We start from the raw sequence: 27,858 nt of genomic DNA on the forward strand, positions 1-27,858 counted from the left end.
TTTTGTATCATCCTTGGGTTTCTCATGCTTTTCTGTTTCTTTAATGAGAAAGAAAGAAGCCTCCCCCTCAGTTCAGGCCTACTTAACAGAGGTCCAGACATGGGAATGTATAAACCATCGACTTATAATCACAAATGAGCTCAATTTTTTTCTGGTGCTGAGACATGAATAGAATAGAATAGAATAGAATAGAATAGAATAATTTTATTGTCACTTTGAATGTACACTAATCAGCATACATTAAAATGAAATTTAATTTATGCTGATTACTGTACATTCAAAGTGACAATAAGCTCTCAAAGGTTCACCTCCTCCAATATACACTATATAACCAAGACAGAATAAATAAATACATAAATATAAGATTGTGCATACTGTATATTCACATATCTTATAATATGACACAGAGAAAAGTTAAGGGAGTTTTGCCACATTTTACGACCTTCCCTGCCACAGTTTTTTTTATAGCAATAGCAGTAGACTTATATACCGCTTCATAGGCCTTTCAGGCCTCTCTAAGCGGTTTACAGAGAGTCAGCATATTGCCCCCAACAATCTGGGTCCTCATTTTACCCACCTCGGAAGGATGGAAGGCTGAGTCAACCCTGAGCCGGTGAGATTTGAACCGCTGACCTGCTGATCTAGCAGTAGCCTGCAGTGCTGCATTTAACCACTGCGCCACCTTGGCTCTGATACACTGCTAAGTGTATCACTGCAGTTAAGTTAGTAACGGGGTTGTTAAATAAATCTGACTCCCTCATTGACTTTGCTTGTCAGAAGGTCGCAAAAGGGGATCCCATGACGCCGGGACACAGCAACTGTCACAAATATGAACCAGTTACCAAGCATCCCAGTTTTGATCACTTGATCAGGAGAATGCGACAATGGTCATATGTGTGAAAAGAGGCCCTAAGTCAGTTTTCTCAGTTCTGTTGTAACTTTGAACAGTCACTAAACGAACTGTTGTAAGTCGAAGACTACCTGTATTTCAAACCCACCTTGTATTTCAGCATCAGTTTGAAAATTCAGTTTGGACAAAACCATCTGAAACAACCTTGGTGTTTCTGACTTTGCCCCATTGGCAAAGAAAGCCTTCAGTTCTGGAGAACAGATATTTGGCCAATTTTGTTCGGCAACTGCTCCAACTCCTTGCGGCGGGGAGCGAGAGTGTATTTCAATTCTCTGCAGTAACAAGATTAAGGAGATTTTTCGGGGATTTGAGAGGCTAGATGAGAACTCCTCTATCCCGTAAGATCTTTCTTTCAAAGCCAGAAAAGATGCCTTTGGTCAATAACTAGATTTTTCTGAAAGCTGCTTTGACTTTGGAGGGGGGGAAAAACAGAGGGGTGGGTGGGGAGATAAATATGGTTTCTGTGTTTCTGCATTCAGTGGGACAATAGCCTCTAAACTGCACGGCCATTTAATTTTTCCCCCACACAATCACGGCCAGTCCCTCCTGCCAGAAGAGAAGGGATTAAAGTCATCTGAGTTTTGAGCCTGTGGTTCTGCCTTGGGGTGGATGAGGGGGGGGCTATCAGATCTGCTTCTTCTCAGATAGGCATGCAGGCTCTGTCTGTTCCAGAAACAGCTGCTCCCAATGAGAAAGATAGGGGCAGCCCTCACTTAGAATAGAACAACAGAGTTGGAAGGGACCTTGAAGGTCTTCTAGTCCAACCCCCTGCTTAGGCAGGAAATCCTATACCATTTCAGACAAGTGGCTGTCCAATCTTTTTTTAAAAGCCCTCCAATGATGGAGCACACACAACCTCTGGAGGCAAGTTGTTCCACTGATTAACTGTCCTCATTGTCAGGAAAGTTTTCCTTAATTCCAGGTTCCTTCACTCCTTGATTAATTTCCATCCATTGCTTCTTGTCCTTCCCTCCGTTGCTAATGGAAGTACAAGAGTAAAAATATCCTCTAGTTTTGTGTAATTCAGCTGAGTATTTTTGGCAAATGAACAGAAATACCTTAGCTTCTTCAAGGGATGTTTTTGACTAGAGCAGCCTTCAGTTGAGTTTTCCTGGTGATTTCCCATCAAAATACAGGTAGTCCTCGACTCTCAACCACAATTGAGCCCAAAATTTCTGTTGGTAACGGAAACGTTAGTTAAGCCACATTAAAGTAGTTAAGAGAATCAATGCAGTTGTTCAGTTAGTCACACGGTGGTTAAGTGAATCTGACTTCCCCATTGACTTGGCTTGTCAGAAGGTTGCAAAAGGGGATCGTGTGACCCCGGGACAATGCAGCCGTCATAAATATGAGTCAGTTGCCAAGAATCTGAATTCGGATCATGGGGATGCTGTAATGGTTGTAAGTGTGAAAAAATTGTCATAAGTCATTTTGTAAATTGTATGTCAAGGAATACTTGTACAGGTGTTCTTCACCTTATGACTGGTTGCTTAGCGACCATACAAAAATATGTCCTACCTGAAAAATCAGGGTTATGTTCGTGGCCTCCCCCGGCTTTGGGCATTCAGCAACTGAACCATATTTACAGATGTTTGCAGCATCCCACAATTACATAAATGTACTTTATGATGGTTTTGCTAAAAACCAGAACTTAACAGACGATCATTTAAACCTGAGTCAGCCCTGTGCGGCAGCTGCCAAAAAAGTTAAGACAATCCTTGGTTGTATAAACAGAGGCATAGAGTCAAAATCACGTGAAGTATTAGTACCACTTTATAAATCCTTAGTAAGGCCATACCTGGAATAATTGCATCCAGTTTTGGTCACCACATTGCAAAAACAATGTTGAGATTTTGGAAAAAGCACAGAGAAGAGCAACTAAGACGATTAAAGGCCTGGAGACTAAAATATATGAAGAACAGTTGCAGGATTTTGGTTCGGTGGGTCTAGAGAAAAGAAGGACCAGGGGAGGACATGATAGCAGCATTCCAGTATTTGTGGGGGCTGCCACAAAAATGAGGGGGTCAATTTATTTTCCAAAGCACCTGAAGGCAAGACAAAAAGTAATGGATGGAAATTACTGATAATCAAAGGAGAAAAGCAACCTGAAATTAAGGAGAAACTTCCTAACGGTGAGAACAATTGACCAGTGGAACAGAAGTTGCCTCCAGAAGTTGTGGGTGCTCCAACAATTCCTTGTCTGGCCTTCGGGTGCTTTGGAAAATAGCTTGACCCCTTCCTCTCCCTGGCAGCCCTCAAATATTGGAAGACTCTGGTCCTCCTCCTTGGACTTCCTTCTAAATGGGCTGCGTGCCATCTGCCAGAGATGCAGAGGATTGGATTTGTCGCTTCTTTCCCACCCTAGGATTTTCTGAAATAAATATGTGCAGGCCTAATCTATTATTGATCTCCTTGGCTGTTAAAGAAGGCCGTTGGCGGAAAGAGAGCAGCTTACAGAGGGCAGGTTGTGGAAGGTTGTAGAAGTGGGTCACCTGGGAATTATCCCCATTGAACCTTGGGGGGGCTGCCCACTGGACAGGAACTGTATGGCAGAGCCTGCTTTGTTTTCTGCAGGAATGAAAATCTGTTTGGTTTAGGGTTTTTTTTTGTTTTTTTTTAAAATCTGGATCAAGTCTTTCTCCACTTTAGAGTATTAAACAAAAAAAAGGCAGGAGCCCTAGTCGGCTGGGAAATAAACTGAAGGAGGAGATACGATATTTGCATCTTAATACAGTACTGGCTTTCCCTTTTTAATCATTGACTGATTTTCAGAGGCTAAATACTCCTCCAGGATTCCCCTCCGAAGGGGTGGGGGTGGGGGGGTTCGCAAATACCCCTGTCTCAAAATCTGTTCCCTCCCCACATGGTTTGTGAGTTGGGTGGGTTGCGCAAACAGCCCAGACTGCTAGTCTTTTGCAAAAGCATACTGTAAAACTGGGAAATGCAGCACACGCTTTTGCTATGTCTGTTTCAGGTTTTTGTTTTAATTTCCCCTCTGGGTTTATTTTATTCTGTGCAGCCACCACTGCTTGCTGATGCTTTTAATCACACAACACCCCATAGGGCTCGAAATTCTCCACGGCTCCCCGTCATCTCCCCACCTCTCCCTTTCTTTTTCTGTTTGCAAGGCATTGTGATGGTTTATCAGAAAGGTAACTAGAAAAAAATAATGTTCTGTGACTCCTGAATTACGTTCCGTGGCTCCCAGCGCTCTTTCCCAAGGAATCTTGTCTCGGGCAGAATCTGTAGAGGTTCTTGATTAGCTATGTAAAACTTGGAAAATATGTTGTCCCCTGTAAGACACCTGTTAGGGCTCACCTGAATTGCCTTGACACTGCATATTTCATTCCCCTTTTTTCCCCCCTGAAATTTGAAGAAATGGAGAAGATGCTGAAAGTGGATGATTCCTTATTTGCTTGACAGTTCCAAAAGTCACCAATAAGGGAGAATATTTGTAGCTCGGGGTTGAAATGAGGGATCCTTGGTATTCTCTGATCTTGGTTGTTTTCTTGCAGAACAACAGAATAACAAAATTGGAAGGGACCTTGGGAGATTCAAATTCTCCATTTTTAATCTTCCAATCCAACCAATTCAGACAAATGGTTGTCCAATCTCTTTTTAAAAAGCCTCCAGTGTTGGAGGACTCACAACTTCTGGAGCCAAGTTGTTCCACTGATTAATTTTCTTTCAGGAAATTTCTCCTTAGTTCTAAATTGCTTTTCTCCTGGATTAGTTTAAATCCATTGCTTCTCGTCCTGCCTTCTGGTGCTTTGGAGAATAGAATAGGTTGACACCCCAACCTTCTTTGGGACAGCTATCACTGCTAATCTTTCTTTGCATTAAGCTAGACATACGCAATTCCTGCAAGCTTTCTTCATTTGTTTTAGCCACCAGCCCCCTAAACTTATTACCCAACTAGATAGCCCTACCATAGCACTGATGATGTTACCTAGATGGTCAACAAAACTTCTGCAACAAAACAACCAACTCGGAGTCCACCAAGCAGCCCTCAGTTCCAAAAATTTTGAAGAAGCCTTGACAATATATGAGTAAACTCCCTCTCAACTGCAAACAAAAGTGATGGTATTTCTGAGCGTTTTTCTAAACCCTTCTTTTCCAAAAAAAAGTAGTGCTTTGGTGTCCTTATTAAATATGTATCAGGTTTCGTGTAGAAGGAACATTCACCTTTTCCACAACAGCCTGATGAACTGCAGCCCCTAAATTTGATTATATTCCTTTGGGTAAAGTGAAAACTGAATTTAAGGCAGTGACTTCATGCCTTCTTAATGTGGGAGCAAATCCTCCCTGAAGTGAGTGCTGTGAAATCAGCTTATGTAACAGACATATATTACACAGGTTTCTGGACAATAACCTTCATTAGATGCCTAAACATAACAAGGTACTGGAGTAAATCACTTTAATGTGGCAACATAAACATTTCTCCAAACTGTTGCTATTTCCCGGGCCACACCTTCCTGCTGTGAAAGTGAATGTTGTGTGGAAAATTGTTTTATTGATATTTGAATACAACTGCATTCTCCTTTCACAATTTCTTCCTTCCCTCAATCTGCCCTGAGAGTAACCAGGCATCATTCTTGAGATCCAAATTCAAAACATACATGCATGCATACATACATACATACATACATACATACATACGGGTGGCCACACTTCCACTTACGTTGTTCAAGTTGCACATTTAAAGGGGAAAGTTCTAATTTTTAAGTTTTAATTTTGTTTTTTCTCCTCTCAGACCTTACAACGTAATAGAAACTTTGATGGGGGGCAGATGCTTATTAATCGACTTTCAAAAGCCCCATCCCTCTTGATTTGAATTTTGAGTTGTTGTTTTTTAATGAACAGGTCCCATGGCCTGCAAAAGTTTGAATCCCACTGAACTAACAGAAAAAAAGAGGCCTCAAATTAGATGGATGATTTCAGGAGGAAACCGTATGCGTTTCCTACATTTTACAAGCATTTGTTAAGTACAAAAATCCCCCCACCCCCAGGAGAATAATTGTTCCCTACTTTCTCCAGGATAACATTGAATAATCTTAAATGACCTCCCTCTTCTTGTTTGCTTTCGGAGACGTCCTAACCCCAGTTAAAGGACAACAAGGGGGGGGGGGGACACCTCTTTATTCTAAAGGGAAATTATTTATCCTGAAAAGGAAAAGATCTTTCTGCTTTGGTGGACCAGATCCTCAGATGCTTCCTCAAAGCGGGATGTTGCCCCCACACACACACACACAAACAATAAACATCCTATTGGATGGCATCACTTAAATCAGATTTCTTTTCTGTTTCCATCCAATTGCTTGTAGCAATTTATCTTTTCAGCATAAAGGGAAACCTGTCAATCTCTTACCCAGGGATGGGCATCTATGACAACTTTACGACTGGGAATTCTTGGAGTTGAAATCCACAGATCATAAAGTTGTTAAAGTTGCCCGCCCTTCCTCTTATCATAGGTGGTGGCAACTTTGGAAAAGCTTCCACAGATTTGCACTGCACCCCTGCACACACCTATGATGTTCTCATTCCTCCAGACAACCCAGCTCCACCCCTCCCTCCCTTTGATGTGGACGAGAGTAAGGGGGTGTGAAACTTGATGGGGATAATTTTTATAGCCGACACATTTTATTCCTGGCACCTTGGCATCCTGGCACTCCAATGTGTTGTGTTTCTACTTTATTTTAGGCCTCTGTTTTTCCCTTCCTCGACCTGACCTGTAAAGCACCCTCCCCTTTTGAAATGGCTAGCAAGGGATTGTGGTCAGAATCTCTGTGTTTAGTTCGTTCCTTTCCTTGACCATTTTTCCTGCTCCTCAATAAAATGCACATTTTTCTGCTGTTCTGTGTTGAGATTGGGGCCATAACGGGGAATTTTCTTTTTTGATTTCCAAAGGACACAATTTCGAGCCCTCAATTTTTCCTTTCCACTCTATCCCACCTTTTCTAACCGTTTTTCCATTGCAGTTATTTCTTTCTTTTTCTTTTTGTCATTCGACTAGTGACACATCTCTCATTTAATTCCAAACTAATGGCTTCCATTGAAGGGGAATTTTTCCCTCCCATTCCCTACATATCTTCTCTTTAACCCTCCCAGGTATGCTGAACCATCCACCAATCCCCATTTCGGAGCTGGCAGATCACACCGAGCACCTGAAAGCCAACGATAACCTGAAGCTGTCTCAGGAATACGAGGTACGAGGGGAAAAGACCGGGCCCATCCGAAGGAGGTGGGAAGCGTCACCATGAATGGGTTGGGGGCTGAAAACCCCATTGTGAAAATCTTCCTTTCTGCTCAAGAGTCGTAAGCGCTAATCAATGATCAATTCCATTTGCCAAGAGGGTATTCATTAGATTCATTCAACAGATGAATGAATCTGCAAGATTTTTCAGATTTTGACAACAAACACCCACCATCATGCAAATTACCCTTGTGTGCAAAATTTGGCTGAAAAAAACTAAAGCTTCCAATGACTTTGTGCACACATCCCTGTTGTGTATCTATCTCTTGCTAAATTGCTAACACCACAGTTGCAAACGCAAGAATTTATTCTTATAGCAAGGTCTCAGCACCTAGACAGCGGGGCCGAGATGACATAATAAGTCCCCCAAGCAACAAAGATGATTAGGGGACTGGAGGATAAAACATATAAAAAACGGCTGCTGGAACTGGATATGTCTAGTCTTATGAAAAGAAGGACTAGGGGTGACATGATAACAGTGTTTCAATATCTAAGGGGCTGCCAGAAAGAAGAGGTCACCCTATTCTCCAAAGCACCTGAGGGCAAGACAAGAAGCAATGGGTGGAAACTAATCAAGGAGAGAAGCAACTTAGAACTAAGGAGAAATTTCCTGATAGGTAGAACAATTAATCAATGGAACAACTTCTTTCCAGAAGTTGTGGATGCTCCCAACACTGGAAGTTTTCCAGAAGAGATTGGATAGCCATTTATCTGGAATGGAATGCTTGAGCAGGGGATTGGACTAGAAGACCTCCAAGGTCCCTTCAAACTTTGTTAAATTATTCATTATTAAAAATCAGAAAGTCCAGTGGCGTCTTGAAAAAGCACCTTTGGGACAAAGATAATTACCAGTTTTTGGTAAAAGAATTGTAAAACAGAGTCAGTTTAGTCTAATCGTTAAAGGCACCAGGCTAGAAACCATGACACCATGAGTTCCAATCCCATCATCGCCATGAGAGCCAGCTGGGTGACCTTGAGCCAGTCATTTTCTCTCAGTCCAGTCCACCTCACAGGATTGTTGTTGTGGGGAAAATAGGTGAAGGAAGGAATGCTAGGTACATTTGCTGCCTTGAGTTATTTGTAGAAGTAAAAAAGGCATGTTTATTATTTGTAGAAGTAATGATAGATAGACAAATAAATGAAAGGGATAGATAGATAGATAGATAGATAGATAGATAGATAGATAGATAGATAGATAGATAGATAGATAGATGATAGATAGATAGATAGATAGATAGATAGATAGATAGATAGATAGATAGATAGATAGATAGATAGATAGATAGATGATAGATTCCTCTGTTTGTCTAGAAGTAATATGGGCCATGTTTCGCAACTTTGACTTCTTGAAGATGAGTGAATTCAATTCCTAGAGCTCCCAGAAGTCCACTCATCTTCAAATGGCCATGGTTGGAAAACATTGGTACAAATTGTAGTTAAACAAGAATTTTCTGAAAGTTGACGCATTCTTGCTTCTTTGAAGGAGTTAAACATTCTCATTTTAAGAAAGAAAAAGCAGCTCTATCTGTGAGAATGACTGGAGGAAGGATAGAGCCACGCAGCCGAAAAGATCTGGAGAAATAAAGTTAAACATGGCCTAATAATAGGAAGGGCGATGAGGCAGGAGAGAGAGATTAAAAAACCTTGCCCCTGGGTCGCTTGGCAGAGAAGGAGGCCTGCCAGTGGATAAATTCCAGCACAATTCAGAGATAACTCCCCAAATCTGTTTCCAGCGAGCTCCAAGCAGTTTTTACAGTGTATGAATTGCTAATTGCCCAAGTAGATGATCGGAAAAGATTCTCATCTCTGCAGGGGCCTTTTCTAACCCATCTCAGCATTCGGGCAGGGCAGGCGGGCGGGCTGGCTGGCTGGCAAGGAGAAAGCTAATGTATTCTCTCTGCCAAGGCTTATTGCTGTTTCCCCCTGGTGCCTAATCTGCATAATGTAATATCCAAAAGTGCTTTTTGGCTTCCTTCCAGGACAGCCACCTCCTCCTAAACTGCAGATTGAGATTGTTTTAAAAAAAGAAAGAGAAACGAGAAGGGAGGGAGGGAAGGAAGGAAGGAAAAGGAGGAAGGAAAAGGAGGAAGGAGAAGGCGGGAAAGAGGAGGGAAGGGAGGAGAGAGGAAGGAAGGAAGGAAGAAGGAAAGGAAGGAGAATGAGGAAGGAAACAGGAAGGGAAGAGGGAGGAAAGAAGGAAAAAAGAAGGAAAGGAAGGAGAAGGAGGGAGGGAGGAAAGGAAGAAAGGAGGATGAGGAAGGAAATGGAATGAAGTAAGAGAGGAGGGAGGAAAGAAGGAAAAGGAGAGGAAGGGAGGAAAGAAAAGGAGGGAGAGGGGAGCAAGGAAGGAAGGAACTTAATGAAATTAACGAGATGTAGAATTCAGAGCAAGCAACAATCCATTTGCAAAGACTTTGCACAAGGGGCTTCTTTTAGCGCCCCACAAGGCTTTGTGGTGCAGCTTCTCAGAGGCTCCTGGGTGTAGCTGGTGGGATTCATTTTTAGTCTTAAGGAGAGAAGGACGTCTGCCTTGTTCCATTCAAACCGAGCCGTGCTCTGGCATAAAACCTTGGACGGTTTCCAGAATCTAATTGGGGAGCTGTGGATTGGCAAGGTCCCCTTACCGCATCCCTGCAACTCCTGCCCTCCTTCCCTCCCTCTCTTCCCTGCCCTTGTTTACCCACCAAACGGCCTCTTTCTGATCAAAGGGGGAAATTTTCCACTTGGCTGCCTTCCACGTTTAATTCAGCCCCTTTGGGGTGGGGGTGGGGGGTAGCAGAATGCAAAGTTGTAGTCTTGAGGCACGCTTTGGAGAAAGAAAAAAAGATAATAATATTTGTGTATCTAGCTTTGTGTGCTTTAGGATGATGCAATGAAAGCCTGGAATTTCAGACTGGGTATTTTTCCCTCCCCTTTTTCTCTTCTTCCTTTAATAGCTTCTAGCTCTCCTGAGGTGGAGACAAAGCTTCAAAGCATGTGGATCATGCTTATGCAAAGGGAAGAGGCAAAGGGAATAAAGTTGAATGAATATATATATATTTATTTCCGTGGATTTCGTTGGGGTTTTTTTTTGAAGGAGGGGGGATTGTGTGTTTTTTTGCAATGCAGAATTTTGATGAATTGGCACAGCCATGCTTTGAATTCCAGAGTTTGAAAGGTCATCCCATTTAATCTCCTGAGACGTCAGGAAATTCGCAATTCGAGCATCCTGACCAAGGCTCCATTTACTAAAATAAATCCCTTTTTTAAAAACCCAAACAAACCCACTCCCCACCCCTTCTTTCTTCTTCTTAGCTCAGTGTTTCCTTAATTTCTGTATTGTGTTTCCGATTGGGATGGTCTTACGACCCCAGAGGGGTCAATTGTTTCCACTGCCACTTCCACTTCCAATTCTTATCACTGAAAACATATTGCCTGTGACTTCAACCTCTCTCCTTCAAGTGAATTTGTCTGGCCTTTCTTTTTCTTAGCAGCCCACTAAGCTGATAGCTAGTTTAACTAATGATAATGTGTGATTACAAAAGAAATCTGAGTGGACCGGTCAGTTGCCTATTTTGGCCAACGTACCTGTACAGATGTCAGTGGAGATTCTCAGTCATCCAAAGTTATGGTTGTCCCAAAGGTGCTTTTTCAAGAGGTAGCTGGACTTTCTTTGTTTTTCCTCGAAGACGTTTTGCTTCTCATCCAAGAAGCTTCTTCTTCAACTGAAGAAGCTTCTTGGATGAAACATCTTCAAGGAAAAAAAAATTAAAAAGTCCAGCTGCCTCTTGAAAAAGCACTTTTGGGGCCCCTGTTCAGAATCTCGCAAATGATGAAGAACATTATTTCTGAGTGAAAAGAATTCAGTCTCACAATGTCAACATACTTCATCACATTTTCCTTTACCCTGATTACTCTCATAGATCACTTGTAGACTTTCACTGTTCTACGGCCATAGTGATTACAGTGAGTCCTCGATTTACGACCACAATTGAGCCCAGCCTGTTGCTAGGCAGGGCAGTTGTTAAGTGAGCTTCACCCCATTTTAGGACTTTTCTTGCCACAGTTGTTAAGCGAATCACAGCCGTTGCAAAGTTAGTAACAAGGATGTTAAGTGAATCTTACTTCCCCGTTGAATTTGCCTGTCAGAAGGTCGCCAAAGGGGATCACGTGACTCCTGGGAAACTGCAGCCGTCGTACGTATGAGCCCGTTGCCAAGAGTCCTAATTTTGATTGTGCGATCCAATGGGATGCTGCAATAGTTGCAAGAGTGAAAAATGGTCCTAAGCCACTTTTTTCAGTGCAGTTCAGTGGTGGGTTATGACCGGTACACCCTGGTACGAGTGTACTGGTGCCTGCCGGGAGCATTGGCTATCATACAGTTCTCCAGAGGGCCCACCTGCCCACCATCCTTACCTGTATTTGAGCTCTTCCGGGTTTCCGCACATGCGAGCGATGCATGGAGCGTTGTAGACAGTAATAGCAATAGCAATAGCAGTTAGAATTATATACCGCTTCATAGGGCTTCCAGCCCTCTCTAAGCGGTTTACAGAGTCAGCATATTGCCCCCAACAACAATCCGGGTCCTCATTTTACCCACCTCGGAAGGATGGAAGGCTGAGTCAAGCCTGAGCCGGTGAGATTTGAACCGCCGAACTGCTGAACTGCAGTCAGCTGAAGTAGCCTGCAGTGCTGCATTTAACCACTGTGCCACCTCGGCGCAGTGGTTAAATGCAGCACTGTATGTATGCGCACGCTGCGTGCGTTCATGTGGTGAACACCGGGCCCCGTTGCACTGTACCGGTTGCAACGGGATCCGGAAACCACCACTGGTGCCGTTGTAACTTCGAATAATCACTAAACAAATTGTTGTAAATCAAGGGCTACCTGTATTTAGAGAAAGGTAGAAGAGGTACTTTCTCTTCTCTTCTTGCTTCCTTGATCCAGTATTTTGAAGATATAACTTCCACAATTCCACAAAAGCCACCCTGATTTGGTGATTGGGGACAATTTCTAGCATTTTTGGAAGGCAGCAGATTGAAGAAACAGCCTTAACCATGAATTTGAAGCGGAAAAGGAAAGTCATTGTGTCTTAATAAATTTTCTTTCTTCCATCTCTTCTAGTCCATCGATCCTGGGCAACAGTTCACTTGGGAACACTCCAACCTTGAGGTGAATAAGCCCAAGAACCGCTATGCCAACGTGATTGCCTACGACCATTCTCGAGTCATCCTCCTCCCGATCGAAGGTACAGATGAAATTGGGGAGGGAGGAGAAATGGGTTGTGGGTTGACTTCTTCAGAAGCAAAGAGTCCCATCATGTTGTTGTTGTTTTTTTTGCTGTTGAGAATTTGCTCTTCCTGTATAAACCTTCTTCTTGTTGTGGTTAGTTGCGAAATTGTGTCCGACCCCTCATGGCCCCATGGACAATGTTCCTCCAGGCCTTTCTGTCCTCTACCATCCTCTGGAGTCCACTTAAGCTCACATCATCTGCCTCAGTGACTCCATCCAGCCCCCTCATTCTCTGCCGTTCCCTTCTCCTTTTGCCCTCCATCTTTCCCAGCATGAGGCTCTTCTCCAGGGAGTCCTTCCTTCTCATTAGATGGCCAAAGTATTTGAATTTCCTCTTCAGGATTTAGGACCTTCTAAAGAGCAGTCAGGATTGATCTCCTCTAGGACTGGCTGGTTTGATCACCTTGCAGTCCAAGGGATTCACAGGAGTCTTTTCCAGCACCAGAGTTCAAAGGCTTGAGGTACAAATCTTAGATGAGCTGAAGAGAACTTCCTGGTCTTCTCATCCACCACGTTTAATCTACAGTGATTCTTTGAGAAGGAGAGAATAGATCCGAGCTTCTTGGAGATAGGAAAAACTCAGGGCTTGGATGGTTGTGATCTTGCATTCTTTACCACTCTATTATCCTGGTTGTCCCAAAGGTGCTTTTTCAACTGTAACTTCTTTGTTTTTCCTTGAAGATGTTTCGTGTCTCATCCAACAAGCTTCTCCAGTTCTGAAGTACTAAAGTTCTGAGAACGGAACTGAAGAAGCTTCTTGAATGAGAAGTGAAATGTCTTTAAAGCAAAACTAGAAAGGCCAGTTGCCTCTTGTAAAAGCACCTTGGACTGAGAATCTCCATGGATATCATCCTGGATCTGGGGGTTCATACCTGAGGATCTTTCCTCCACTAAAATTTCATCCTAGGAATAACGATGTTAGAGCTGACCGACCCTTGACTTGGTTGCATATTCACTTCCCCATTATATCATTCCAAAGCTTCCTGACTTCTTAGCTTCTTAACAGAGTAATAGAATGACAGAATTGGAAGGGACCTTGGAGGTCTTCTAGTCCAACCCTCAGGAAACCCTATAACATTTCAAACAAATTGCTGCCCAATCTCTTCTTAAAAACCTCCAATGTTGGAGCACCCACAACTTCTGGAGGCAAGTCATTCCACTGATTAATTGTTCTCTCTGTCAGGAAATTTCTCCTTCATTCTAGGTTGGTTCCCTCCCTAATTAGTTTCTTCCACAGCTCAAATCTCATCCATCCTTCATATTTTAACCATTACTGTGGGACCTTTCTGATGCCACCGATGAACCAAATTTAGGCGCAAAGTTTGGAGTCATTGGATATACTCAAGATTGAGTGCTTTCTCTTTAGCTGGCAGTCAGCATTGTTCTGTGATGATAAATCTCTTGGACTGATGCAGGATAGTTAGAAATGTATCTCGGTATCCTTTCATGATGTCTTTGGCCATTGTTTTGACTACACAGGCTGAGAATCTTAGAAATTGAAGTCCTACAGGTTGGAAAAGGCTGGGAGAGCCATTTTGATTGCTTTGTTCCTTGGTGATTGGTTTGTGGTCCTTCAAGTCCTCCTTAACTCCTGGGGACTACATAGATAGGTCCATGTGGTTTCCTTGGCAACAGTTTTAGAAGTGGCTTACCGCATATAGCTTCTTCCAGCAATGAGGGGGAGAGGGTGTGTTTAACGCTACCCAGCTGCCAAATTCTCCAGGAATGGCTGGAGACCCCAAATCTTTCCTACTTACCACCTCAAGGAACAATACCATAACTTGCAACCTGAAATCGCCCAACTCTGTCCCTGCTCCTAAATAGCCTCTACAACAACCCGATTGCCTCACCTGTTCAGAGGATTCTCCTAATGCTTAAGCATGCCCCCTTCATGGATTCTTTTCTGCCTCTTGACCGTTGCCGTGTCCTCTGGATTAAGCGGTAACAACATTGGACTGACGTCTTTATCAGACTGCAGCCGGAGCTGTTGGAAGTACTGTAATGGCTATTCTCCTGCTCCACTTTGAAATGAAATAGCAAATTAATCTGATCGGTCAGTTTGAGTTAAAGGAGGGGCCATTGGGGATCCCTAAGGTTGATTCACTGGAGGACGAGGGAGTCTTCAGGGAGGAAACTTCAGTTTTTCCAAAATCCAGTTGCTTTCCCTGATCTTACCGAGAATGAGGGCAGAATGCAGGAAGGGAACATGTGACAAATATCATATTTATCTTTCCTTTTCAGTTCAAGTGCAGATAGTCCTTGGCTTATTACCATTAGTTTAGTGACTATGTAAAGTTGCACTGGCATTGAAAAAAGTGTCTTTTGACAGTTTTCTTACGACCGTTGCAGCATCCCCGTGGTCCTGTGACCTACATACAGGCACTTGGCAACTGACTCACATTTATGATGGTTGAAGTGTCCCGGGGTCACGTGATTTCCCTTTTGTGACTTTCTGACGAGCAAAGTCAATGGGGAAGCCAGATTCACTTAACAACCATGTTACTAATTTAACCACTGCAGTGATTCGCTTAAAAAAGGTCTTAAATGGGCCAAAACTCACTTAACAACTGTCTTGCTTAGAAACGGAAATGTTGGGTTCAACTGTGGTCATTTGTTGAGGACTACCTGCAATTCTATTTTTTGCAAGTTTCATGTGATTCTTTCGGCCACAGTGTGAAAAGGGGTATCACATTTGGGTTTTTTTTGCCCGTCTAAACCCTAAACAGACCCAACCCTGCCTTGCGTAGCCTTCTGCACAATATGGGGAAAACGGTGCCTTTTTTTCCCCCCCAGAGGCATCAGGAAAAAGAAAAGAAAAATATTTTTCTTTTAATTACACGGGAATTCAGACATTCAGCCTCCTTTTTTTTGAGCAAAGCTGGTTCTTTAATTTAAAGATATGTCAGGTCAACGCAGCTGACGCTGGGCTGCTTTGTCTTCCGTGTTAGCGGAATATAGAAATCCTTTCTGGAAGGGGGCTGAAGCAGACTTAATATGTAAGGTTGCTCTCGTTTGTGCTGCAGAGGTCAAACTGATAGGTATGGAGTTCAAAGAAATTACCAGCACGGCCGTGTCCAGAGGAAAAACGTTACTCTTGGGGGATTTTGCTCGGCCCTGCTTTCCGCAAACTGGCAGCTCAGAGCAGCTGTCCTTTCTGATGGCGGAGCTGAACTCCATAAAGCCAATAAGCGCCATTAAACTTTCCAAGGGCGAAGTTGAAAGAGGGCCTTGGACAAAATGGATTTTTTAATCTGCATCCCCGGCTCCTTTCAAAGGCCAGCTAGGGTCAGGAGCAGCCTCTTTGCAGCTTAACCTCTTTCAATTGCTTTGCTGCTCTCTGGGTGCAAGGTAATTTCATGGACTCAGGGTGGGGCAAGGAGGGGAGAGGGAGGGGAAACCGGGGGGGGGGGAGGGGGAGTGAAGCTTGCAAACGTTTTTGATTGAATTTCAGGGAGGGAGGAGTGTTTGGAGAGCTTCCGCCGGTCCTTTGCCTTTGCCGATTTGCTTAGCGCTGTTGCATAGTGACGTGAAAGTAGAGGGAACGGAAAGCAGAAGGGAAGGGAAAGGAAAGGAAACAGAATAACAGAGCTGGAAGGGACCTTGGAGGTCTTCTAGTCCAATCCTGCTCAAGCAGGAAACCCTATACTGTTCCAGATAAATGACTCTCTCTTCCTAAAAACCTCCAGTGTTGGAGCACCCACAACCTCTGGAGGCAAGCGGTTCCACCAGTTGATTGTCCTCCTGTCAGGAAATTGGTCCTTAGTTCTAGGTTGCTTCTCACCTTGATGAGTTTCCACCCATTGCTTCTTGTCCTGCCTTCAGGTGCTTTGGAGAATAGCTTTATGACAGCCCCTTAGATATTGGAACATGGTAAAGAAGGAAAGGAAAGGAAAGGAAGGGAAAAATTCCCTAAGGAAAGGCTTGCGCAGAGAATTATACTTCTTTGGTTGACAACTAAAAGTGTGGCTGGAGCTCACTGAATTTTAAAAACCTGGCAATATTTGCTTCCAGACTGTCTCCCTCTCTCTCTGCAGCTGCTGTTTTGGAGAGGGTGGGATTAATTATGCAGCTCTCAAAAAGCCCAGGAATTGACCCAAGCCTTTGATTCCAATATGGCTCTTCTTCTTTTGGCTGCTCCACATACAGGCATCCTAGGGAGCGACTACATTAACGCCAACTACATCGATGGGTACCGCAAGCAGAACGCCTACATCGCCACTCAGGGGCCTTTGCCGGAGACCTTTGGTGACTTCTGGCGGATGGTTTGGGAGCAACGTTCTGCCACGGTGGTGATGATGACAAAGCTGGAGGAGAAATCCAGGGTGAGGGGAAAAAAATGCAGTCAGTTGGACGGCGCTCCTGCCTAACTTATTGTGAAAAATAGAGAGCTGAATGTGGGATCCTTGGTGTTCTCTGAGCTTGGTTGTTTTCTAGCCAATGTTTCATTACCTAACTAGGTAACATCAGTGTCAGAAAGGAGTGGATTTGCAGAGAGGAGGAAGAAGAGGGCGAAGTGGGGGAGGGGGTCTGTGGGATCCTTGGTGAACTCTGAACTGCTCTCTGTTTTCTTGCAGTTTCTAGGTCACATCATCAGTGCTGAGCACTAAGCTGCAGGTTAAATCCAAAAATGCCAGGGAGTTCCTGGAAGCTTGGCATTGAGACAGATAACCCATCAGTAGACATGTATGGATAAATCACATTTACACACCATTCGAAGGAGAGAGGAAAAAAGGCTAAGAAGGAAACAAAAAGAACAGAATGGATTCCTACACCCAGATAATCAGAGATTAACACCAGACAAACAATAAAGTAGAAATGCCCTAATCAAGAAATTCCCAAGAGGAAAACCACAGCCCCACCTGCACTGGCACTGTATATAAATAGGCATCAGACCCTTCTCTCCCTCAGACTGATGATGTTACCAGATTGGGTAATGAAACATTTCCCAGAAAACAAGCAAGCTTAGAGAGCACCTCACACTTCCACCCTGAAATATTTTCCTCTATAGATGGCCAAATGTTCCCCTTCAGTTTTGGGGAAGGCCATTAAATACAGCCAAGGGCCTGTGCTTTTTTATGTGTGCCATATGTGTAATGCATGTAAAAGGACACAGCTTTGGTACTGCAGTTTTGAAGATGACAGCATTCCAGCCCCTAAATTAGGAGAAATTTTAAAAAAGTAAAGAATGGCACTTTTTTTTTTATTTCTGCCACTTCCCCCCCTAACTTAGGGGCTGGAATGCTGTTACTTTCCTTTTTCCTTCTGCAAATGGAAAGCTCTTTCTGGTTTGAGGTTGAATGTATTAATTGATTACCCATCGTACCTCATATAGAGAATGTGTCAATCGTGATACATTTTATATTTATATTTTATTAATATATTTATGTTTATTACCTTGTTACCTTGAAGAGGCGAGATGTAAACTGCTGAGAAGTGTTTGTCATTAGAGCTGCCTCAAAGCCTAATAAAATAATTAATTTGGAATTTGCTTTATTTGTATGCCGCTCTTTTCCCTGAGGGGACTCAGGGCGGCTCACAATTCAGGGGGCTTATGTTCATCAAACAAGCTGATCCAATGAATGAACATTAGTGATTTTTTTTTTTTATGCAAGTGCTTAAAAAAAATCCATCCCAACTTCTTTTGTTTTCCCTCTACCCTGTCGCCGAATGTTAATGTTTTGGTCTGCCCATATGGATCCCTGACCCTTGTGATTTATTGACATTTCATAATTGAGACAAATCGATTAGATCATATCTCCAATGGGACTGAATAGTTCTGCAATTAAAGATCAGAGGAGAAACTTCCAGCGTTGATGTTGGATTCAAAATTCAGTTCCCTGGAAATGAGACTTGAAAACCACAAAGCCACTTCACCCTGAAATCGCAGGGGTGAAGATGACCTGAACTCAAATTTATTTTAATGCAGACTTCAGGATTTCACAGTGCCAGATTTTAATTACTTGTAACCTTTGGCATGTCCACTTAGGAAAGACAGGCAGCTGACAGTCAATTGGTGATCTCTGATTTTGTAGGTCAAACATGAACAAGTTCAGTGTATCCTTATGTTTTGTGCTGTTGTTCGTATTTGTCGTGTGGAGCTAATTATATAATACAACCCATATATTGATTTTTTTTTTCAGATCAAATGTGACCAGTACTGGCCAGGCCGGGGCACAGAGACTTACGGGATGATCCAAGTGACCTTGTTAGATACAATTGAGTTGGCCACATTCTGTGTCCGCACCTTCTCCCTGCACAAGGTGAGAACAAGGCCTCTTTCTTTTGGTATGTTTAGTATGGAGAAGAGAGGATGGCTGTCTTTAAGGATCTGAAGGATCAGAGTTATTCAGAGTTGGGCTGAACAGACAGACCAGGAAGCAAGTAATTTAAAATACCTGTATGTGATAGGAACAACAACCAATTCAGCCTGTGCTTTCATTTGCTTGTAAGAGGTTGCGCAAGACGAGTAAGTCACACCATCTCCCCTTCTGCTCTGCCTCCACAGAACGGTTCCAGTGAAAAGCGTGAAGTCCGCCAGTTCCAGTTCACCGCCTGGCCAGATCACGGCGTTCCCGAATACCCCACTCCGTTTCTGGCTTTTCTCAGGAGAGTGAAAACATGCAACCCGCCCGATGCTGGCCCCATCGTCGTGCACTGCAGGTACCCACTTTTGGGGGCCCCAATTGGTGGTGATGGTACAAGGCGAGGATTTATTTGTATTTATTAAATTGATTTGCCGCCCATCTCATTTTGAAGCGATTCAGAACAAGGTTTGATAGCCTCCTCAATTGTGCCAGTCTGCCCCCCCTCCCCCTCTCCCCTGTAATAAGATCCAAACTTTAGTGGTTATGAAGATAATATATAGGACAATATTTTATTCCATGGCAGAAGCTGAATTTCTCTGCTCAAAATGGGGTCCGAGTATGCAGTTGAATTTAATTCTAATTTGCACGAGGAACAATCGTCTTTACAGCCTGTGGATGAAACCTAACATTAGGATCCATTTATCAAACCTTGACAATCAAGCAGGATCTGGAGATGTTTGTTTATAATTAAGAGGGACATTCTCACAGCAGTGAGATTTGGATGAAATTGTCTGTGTGAATATTAACCTTTCCAAATGTAGTCATTCAGGACTGTTATCTGAGCTTCTTAATAGTGTTCTTTCCACATCTGACATCTGGGCTGCGAGGATCAATCTGTTACGCTTCTCCCCGCAAAGCTAGGCTCAAACCAATTAAACGAACACAGAAGAATCCCAAAACTTTGGAGAAGGAATTTATCACAGAAAAGCTATAATCAAAGAACCCCTGGGAATTGCTGTGCAGCAAACGAGAACCCTGCCTATGTCAAAGCTCATGTTTCTCTTACGTGAATTTGTGGACCAGGCTGGAGACGCCCCTCTGTTTCGAGAAGAGGGAAATTATTTCTTGTTTTGGAAATAAACAGATCTAATTATGTCAGAACAAACTCTCGCCGAATCGCTATTCAGATCAAACGGCCACCAGAAAAAAAGGAAAGAATCACAGGCAGGGGATGATGGAATTAGATCGTGGAGGGATTTTTTTTATTTATTTAAAAAGAAAAAAAAAAACTTCTCAAAAACAGAGAAATTTGCAAATCTTCAAATGAACAAAGCACAGGTAGCTCTCAACTTGGAACCAGAATCTCTGTTGTTAAGCAAGGCAGTTGTTAAGTGAGCAGAGCCTGATTTCATGACCTTTTTGTCACAATCGTTGAGCCACAATCACAGCAGTTTTTAAGTAAATCACATGGTCATTAAGAGAGGTGGCATTTAGCTGGTTCGGACCAGTTCGCCCGAACCGGTAGCGGAAATCGCGGGTGCCGCCCCTCCCAACCCTGCTTTATGCTGTCCTATTTAGGCACGTTTTTGAGGCCAGGCACACGCACGTGTGCGAGCAAAGCACATGCACGGAAGACCAGGCACATACACAGAATGTGCGCACAAAGTTAGCGGGCGCGTGCGGGGCGAACCGGTGGTGACAAAATGTGAAACCCACCGCTGGTCATTAAGCAAATCCACCTTCCCCCATTGGCTGGTCTTGTCAGAAGCAGGCTGGGCAAGTCACCAATGACCCCAAGAAGTCTGCAACCATCCTCAATGCATCCCAGGTGCCAGGGGCCTGGATTTTAATTAGGTGACTGTGGGAATGCTACGACTGTCATAAGGGCGAGGACCTTTTTTCAGCAACTTGTAACTTCCAACAGCTTTTAAACAAATGGTTGTAACTGAGTTGCAGGCTGGGAAATTGCAATAAATGGTTAGATGTTCCTTCCCTCCCTGCTTCCGTCGCCCTCTGGCACAGAGAAATTGGCTGTTCAGTGGTCTGCAGTGGAGCATTCCTCGCAGAGGCCCCTTGGCACCCAGCTCCCCAAAATGTGATTTCTTTTTTGGTTTGGGTTTTTTAAATGCCCACTTTTTCTCTCTTTCCTTCAAATGGATTCCCCAGGAGTCTGAATGCTTTGGCAGCACACAAACCTAAGGAATATAGGTAGTCCCCAGCTTACAACAGTTCATTTAGTGTCTGTTCAAAGTTACAGCATCCCTTTAAAAAGTGACTTACGACTATTTCTCACATTTATGACACAATGGTCATGTGATCCAAATTCAGACCCTTGGCAGGCTGACTCACATTCATGACCTTTGCAAGGATCACAGGATCCCCTCTTATGACCTTCTGACCAGGAAAGTCAATGTGGGAAGCTGGATTCCCTGAACAACCATGTTGCTAACACAAAAACTGCCACGATCCGCTTAACAGCGGCGGCAAGAAAGGCCAAACAAATGTCTTGCTTAGCCACAGAGATTTGGGGCTCAATTTTGGTCGTAAGTCGAGGACTACCTGTAATAACAACCAGAGTGGAACAGGAACGTCCCCTTTGCAGCCTCCCCCTCCCCCCTCTGCACCTTACCCTGTTTGGGAAGCTTTTATATAGGTGAAATGCAGAGGGAAGCACCCTGTGGCACCGATAAGTCAGTCGGCGCACCTCCCCACCTTGCGCTCCCTCCCTGGCACACGCACTCGCGACTCAGAGAATGACAACCCATCCAATTCCTTGTGAAACAGCAACCCCGGAGCTATCGGCTTGTTGATGTCGCCCAGCCTACGTCCTCCTGACGAATGTAATCTAAGTCAAACAGATCGCCCACTGCCCTCAAGTCACTTCTGGTTTTAAGATCAGACAGCAGGAGGTCACTAGATACAGCCATCGAGATGTCAGCCTAAAAAATGATTTTCCCCTTCAGCACCGCACATAAACATCCCCGGTTAAGGAGCCAGCCTGGAAAGGCCTGATTTATCCCCACATAGGTAACCCTCTACGTACAGCGTAGTGACTGTTCAAAACTCCAGCAGCCCTGAAAAAAAGTGATAGGGCCGTTTTTCATACTTGCGACCGCTGGAGCGTCCCCGTGGCCATGTGATCAAAATTCGGATGCTTGGCAAGCGACTCGCGTTTACGACGGTCACAGTGTCATGCGATTCCCCCCTTTTGCAACCTTCTGACAATCAAAGTCAGTAGGGAAACCAGATTCACTTAACAACCGTGTTACTAACGTCACAGTTGCTGTGATTCACTTAACAATTTTGGCAAGAAAGGTCGTAAAATGGGACAAATCTTACAACAACTGTCTGGCTTAGCAATGGAAATTTTGGGCTGAATTGTGGCCGTAAGTCAAGGATTACCTGCATTTCTACAGATGACCTTGATCCATCTACTACCACCTTAGCAGGCAGGCACAAAGGAAGGACCATATAATGCCTCTTAAGATCATAAATATAGTGCCTGTTCGTTTAGCATGCATTTCCATCTCTTTTCTTAGCCATTTAATTTGGAATTAATCAACACATTCACGATTCCAGGTTGGCAATTTGGTTAAGTATCTTATGACTTTGTTTCCTCGGAGTGGAGTTAACAGCAAGAGAGGGGGCATATAAATTTAATAAATGAATGAATAAACCATCAGGAGTTCTGAGGGAGGAGGGTAGAAATTACATAGCCACCATTTAGCCGAGAAGATTACAGGAAGCTCACTTCCTGTTATTCAGGACGCTGCTTGTGAGCGCTATGTGCTTAGAGCTTGAAGCTTTGTTAGAGACCCCAAACACCCACTTCACGGTCTATTTCTGTTGCTCTCCTCCGGGAGGAGGTTTCGAAGTGTTTCTAGAAGGTCTACCAGATTCTGTAACAGCTTTGTTCCCAATGCTCTCCGTCTGGTAAACTCGCAAGATTCATTTCTCTCGCCCTGTACATGTATACATCCAAACCAGACTGTGTTGCTTCTGTGTGTCATATAACAAATGTGGGCATGTGCATAATTTTGTATGTCGTTATTTAGTGTATATTTAGTGAAGTGCATATTGGAGGTGGTGACACTTTGAGAGCTGTAGGCAACAAACTTTCTGGTTTTTCTTGGAAGACGTTTCGCTTCTCACCCAAGAAGCTTCTTCAGCTCTGACCGGATGGTGAGGAATGGAAGGGTTTATACTCCTTGCAGACAGAATGGAAGGAGAATAAATCCTTCCATTTCCCCACCATCCGGCCAGAGCTGAAGAAGCTTCTTGGATGAGAAGCTAAACATCTTCAAGGGAAAACAGAGGAAGTCCAGCTGCCTCTTGAAAAAGCACCTTTGGGACAACCATGACCTTAGATGGCTGAGAATCTCCATAGTCATGCATGCAACGAAATTTCATTTTAGTGTATGCCAATTAGTGTACATTCAAAGTGACAATACAGGTATTCTAAGTTCTAAGTCTAATTTAGATGAAGGATTTCTTTAATCCTCTGTTTTTCCTCTACCCCATTTTTAATTCTTCCAGTGCTGGGGTGGGCAGGACTGGCTGCTTTATTGTCATCGATGCCATGCTGGAGAGAATAAAACACGAGAAGACGGTGGACATTTACGGACACGTCACCCTCATGAGGTCCCAGCGAAATTACATGGTACAGACGGAAGACCAGTACAGTTTCATACACGACTCTTTGCTAGAAGCCGTCGCCTGTGGAAACACGGAGGTCCCCGCTCGGAACCTGTACACCTATATCCAGAGGTTGGCACAGATAGAGGTGGGAGAACACGTCACAGGCATGGAACTGGAGTTCAAGGTGAGCAGAGGTTCCGGGGAGGGGGGGGGCGTGGCTCAGGCAGGTTGCCCTGTTGCATCTTCGCGGGGGAGCAGTGGTTAGCCAGCACAAAGTTGCAATCTGTACAGATAATCCTCGACTGACAACATGTTCCAATATCTCAGGGGTTGCCACAAAGAAGAGGGAGTCAAACTATTCTCCAAAGCACCTGAGGGCAAGAGTAGAAGCAATGGGTGGAAACTAATCAAGGAGAGAAGCAACTAAGGAGAAATTTCCTGACAGCGAGGACAATTAACCAATGGAATAAATTTCCTTCAGTAGTTGTGGGTACTCCATTGCTGGAGGCTTTTAAGAAGAGATTGGACAACCATTTGTCTGAAATGGCATAGGGTTTCCTGGCTGAGCAGGGGGTTGGACTAGAAGACCTCCAAGGTCCCTTCCAACTCTGTCATTCTGTTCTATTCTAACCATTCATTTCGTGCCCGTTTGAAATTACAATGGCATTGAAAAAGGGGACTTATGACCACACTTACAACCATTATAGCACAGTCATGTGAATAAAATTCAGACACTGTCAAAATTGTCTTGTTTAGCAACGGAAACTTTGGACTCCATTGTGGTCATAAGTCGAGGACTATCTGTACTTAGAGGGGAAAGCATTTACTTTGGACTCAGAAAATCCTGGGTCTTGCCATGCACCAGGAAGATGGAAAGACATCCGGATGGGAATGTGGTCTACAGAATTCTCCATTGGGTGGGCTGGCATAGACAATATTCATTTAATGCAGGGTTTCCCAGCCTGGGTGACTTCCAGACACATAAATTCGAACTTCAAAAACGTTCTAGTAGTAACCATGCTGGTTGGGGAATTCTGGGAGTAGAAATGCACAGGTTTGAGAGTGGCCATCAATGCCCAGAGTCCGGCTGGCAAATTTTGAGCATGACCTACGTATGTAACAGTGTCCCATATATAAATGTCCTAGAACAGTCCTTTAGAGCAGTGTTTCTCAACCTTGGCAACTTGAAGATGTCCGGACTTCAACTCCCAGAATTCCCCAGCCAGCATTCGCTGGCTGGGGAATTCTGGGAGTTGAAGTCCGGACATCTTCAAGTTGCCAAGGTTGAGAAACACTGCTTTAGAGCAAGGTTCCACTTGAAGAATTCTAAACAGAGGCCATGTTGAATTCTGGGAATGGAAATCTGCGTGTCTTTAGGGAAAACTTCAACTCCTAGAATTCTCAGCAGTGTTCCTGTATGGATGGGGAATCTGGGAGTTGAAGTCCATACATCTGCTGAGTGAGCATGAATTCCTTCAACAATGGCCACAATAAATGGGGAATTCTAGGAGAAGAAGCCCACTCAGGTGACCTGCTGCCCTCTCACCCACCTGTGCTCCTTTTCCCTCTGCCAGAGACTCGCCAACTCCAAAGCCCACACCTCCAGGTTCATCAGTGCCAACCTGCCCTGTAACAAATTCAAAAATCGCCTTGTCAACATCATGCCATACGAGACCACACGGGTTTGCCTTCAGCCTATCCGCGGAGTCGAGGGCTCCGACTACATCAATGCCAGCTTCATTGACGGATACAGGTAAAGCCCCCTGGTGGAGGTGGAACAGACGCCTGTTCCTTTGTCTCTTCCTGTTCTCTATGCCGGCTGCCAATCATCCTTGGTCCTCAGTATATATTATGTGCTATGATGTCATAGATTGTGTGTGTGACTTTTGAAGAGCTGTTCTACAGAATGCACTGGCCCAGTTCCTGTTCTCTTTTTACCTTGCTTTTCCTACTGAACGTTACGCCTGAATAGACAAAAAGGTTGTTTGAAATTCTAAGTGGTCCACAAGGGTTTCTGGATCCTATTCTGGTAAGGAGTTGCCCCTGGAATAAGTCTTCATCTCCTATTGGCATCAAGCCCTGGGATCTCTGAACTGCAGGAATCTAAGGGACCATGAGTGACAGCAGAGAGAAACCAAAAAATAAAATGGCTCTTTGCCTCCATCTAGTGCTTACATGGATCTCTGCAGCCCAACATTACGTGCCCTAAATTAGCCCTGCTAAAAACAATGTTTTATTTGGAAAACAAATAGTTTCTCACCAATACAAGAGAATATTTGTAGCTCAAGGCTGAACTGTGGGAACCATGGTACTCTCTAAGCTTGGTTGCGGGGTTTTTTGCAGATGTATCATGACCCAACTAAGATCATCAGTGCTAGAAGGGAGTGGGGTTTGTGGAGTAGAGGAAGAGGAGGACGATGAGGTCCTTGGTGTTCTCTGAAGTTGGTGGTTTTCTTGCAGATGTTTCATGACTCACATCACCAATGAGAACATGAAATGTCTGCAAGAAAACCACCAACCTCAGAGAGCACCAAGGACCCCACAATCCTTATTTCTGCGTATCAAGTTTCTCCTGACATTTGATGGAGGTGGGCTTCCTAGTTACATGCCAAAGTTAGATCCTGCAAGGCTGAAGAGACGTGTTTAGCATCGATGCTTCACCCTGGAAGAGATGAGAAGTGTTACCAAAAGTCATCCCTCACTCCTTTGTTCTCTGGGGCTGGTGGGTTCAAGATGACGATCCCACCTCTGCTGTCCAACCTGACCTCGGTCTTAACATTCTTCTGGACCAGGGTGAGCGATTGTGGTGACTTTATAAACGGTGGGCTTCAACTCCCAGAATTCCTGAGCCAGCATGGCTGGTTCAGGAATTCTGGGAGTTGAAGTCCACAGGTCCTAAAGTCTCCATAGTTGCCCTCCCCTGTTCTGGACTGTCATGGAACAAACCTTCATTTGCATTTAAAGGCCACCTTGCCTCCTTAGCTTGCCTTCCAAATAGGGTTGGTTTTCCTTGCTCCTTCCTGCAGGCAACAGAAGGCTTACATCGCCACCCAGGGACCTTTGGCAGAGACCACAGAGGACTTCTGGCGCATGCTGTGGGAAAACAACTCAACCATTGTGGTGATGTTGACTAAGCTGCGAGAGATGGGACGGGTAAGTGGGACATCCTGGCTTGTTGGTGCTTCATTTTGAGCCCCAGAATGTTTGGGTGAACATCCCTTGAATGGCAGGCTTTGATTTCCGGGGTGTTGTTCTCCAAGGCAGTGGATTAGTAGAGGACATTGAGAGGCCCAATCTCTCATCTTGATGTGTCTGAAAAAGGTCATGGGGTCAATGGCATGGTTGTGGCCCTCATCTTGATTTGGGGGGGAGGGCTTTTCTTGCAGAAACTCCTGGCTGTCAATGGCTGTTTGCATGTAGCCCCATATACAGCTAGAAATGTGCATGAGATATCCTTCAACTTAAATCTTGGATTAGATGATAGCCAAGTTTGGACTTTGAGGAAGACAGCAGGGAAATCAGTTATGTATCTCCTGCACATAGCTAAGAAATAGCTGTGTGTTTGTGGTTAGCAATAGCATTTAGACTTATACACCACTTCACAGTCCTTTACAGCCTTCTCTAAGCAGTTTACAGAGTCAGGCAATTGCCCCCAACAATCTTGGTCCTCATTTTACCCACCTTGGAAGGATGGAAGGCTGAGTCAACCTTGAGCTGTCAGGATCGAACTCCTGGCTGTGGGCATCATATAGTATTGCATTTTAAGCATTGTGCCACCAGGTCTCATTGGTGCCCTCTGTCCCTGAGACCGAGGGGCTAAACAGAGAATAATAATAATAATAATTGCGCGCTCTAATGATCCTTAGGGATATCCTGAACAGGTACAACCATATCAGACAGGTCTTAGGTGAAGGGCCAGACAAAATTTGCCCCACAACTCATTTAAATATGGAGAATACGAAAAAAAAATATGAAATTTATGCCGGCTGAACCGTCGCCCGGATTAACAAGGGTTCTGTTGGATGCTATGGCTCCTGGCCACTCTACGCAAAATGAGCTACAGGGCTCAGCTCCCTCTGCTAAGTAACCAGGGCATGTAGCTGACAAGCTACTGGAAGAAAACGTGAAAAAGCGAAACATCTGGAGTAGGGAAGAAAACATCTCTATTATGAAAGCTTACTATCAGTCTGAGCCAGCAAAACGTGGATTTCAAGAATGAATGTATCAGATTTGGAAGGTGAACCACATGGACTGTGATATCAGTGAACAAAAGCTAATGGACCAACGATGTGTAATTCTAAGCCACAAATTTTTCACTACAGCAGAATTAATAGGAATTGAAGAGAAAGCAACTAATGATCTGAGTATACCAACAAAGAATAGCAATAGCAGTTAGACATATATACCGCTTCATAGGGCTTTCAGCCCTCTCTAAGCGGTTTACAGAGTAAGCATATTGCCCACAACAACAATCCGGGTCC

At 44.1% G+C, this 27,858-nt stretch overlaps 1 protein-coding gene across 1 annotated transcript in view; it reads left to right on the plus strand.

The window, feature by feature from the left end:
* Window positions 1-27,858, plus strand: part of PTPRS (protein tyrosine phosphatase receptor type S) — a 257,126-nt gene that overhangs the window by 215,665 nt on the left and 13,603 nt on the right. The window contains exons 24-31 of the mRNA XM_087703332.1: window positions 7,019-7,116; window positions 12,267-12,390; window positions 16,581-16,756; window positions 18,575-18,694; window positions 18,940-19,094; window positions 23,276-23,561; window positions 24,952-25,130; window positions 26,404-26,530. Of these exons, the coding sequence (XP_087559458.1) occupies window positions 7,019-7,116; window positions 12,267-12,390; window positions 16,581-16,756; window positions 18,575-18,694; window positions 18,940-19,094; window positions 23,276-23,561; window positions 24,952-25,130; window positions 26,404-26,530 (1,265 nt within the window). The remainder of the gene's footprint in view (window positions 1-7,018; window positions 7,117-12,266; window positions 12,391-16,580; window positions 16,757-18,574; window positions 18,695-18,939; window positions 19,095-23,275; window positions 23,562-24,951; window positions 25,131-26,403; window positions 26,531-27,858) is intronic.

This window comes from Thamnophis sirtalis, unplaced genomic scaffold, assembly GCF_051295495.1.
Source record: "Thamnophis sirtalis isolate CommonGarterSnake01/CBP01778 unplaced genomic scaffold, rThaSir2_p1.2 scaffold_1, whole genome shotgun sequence".
Taxonomy (NCBI): Eukaryota; Metazoa; Chordata; class Lepidosauria; order Squamata; family Natricidae; genus Thamnophis; species Thamnophis sirtalis.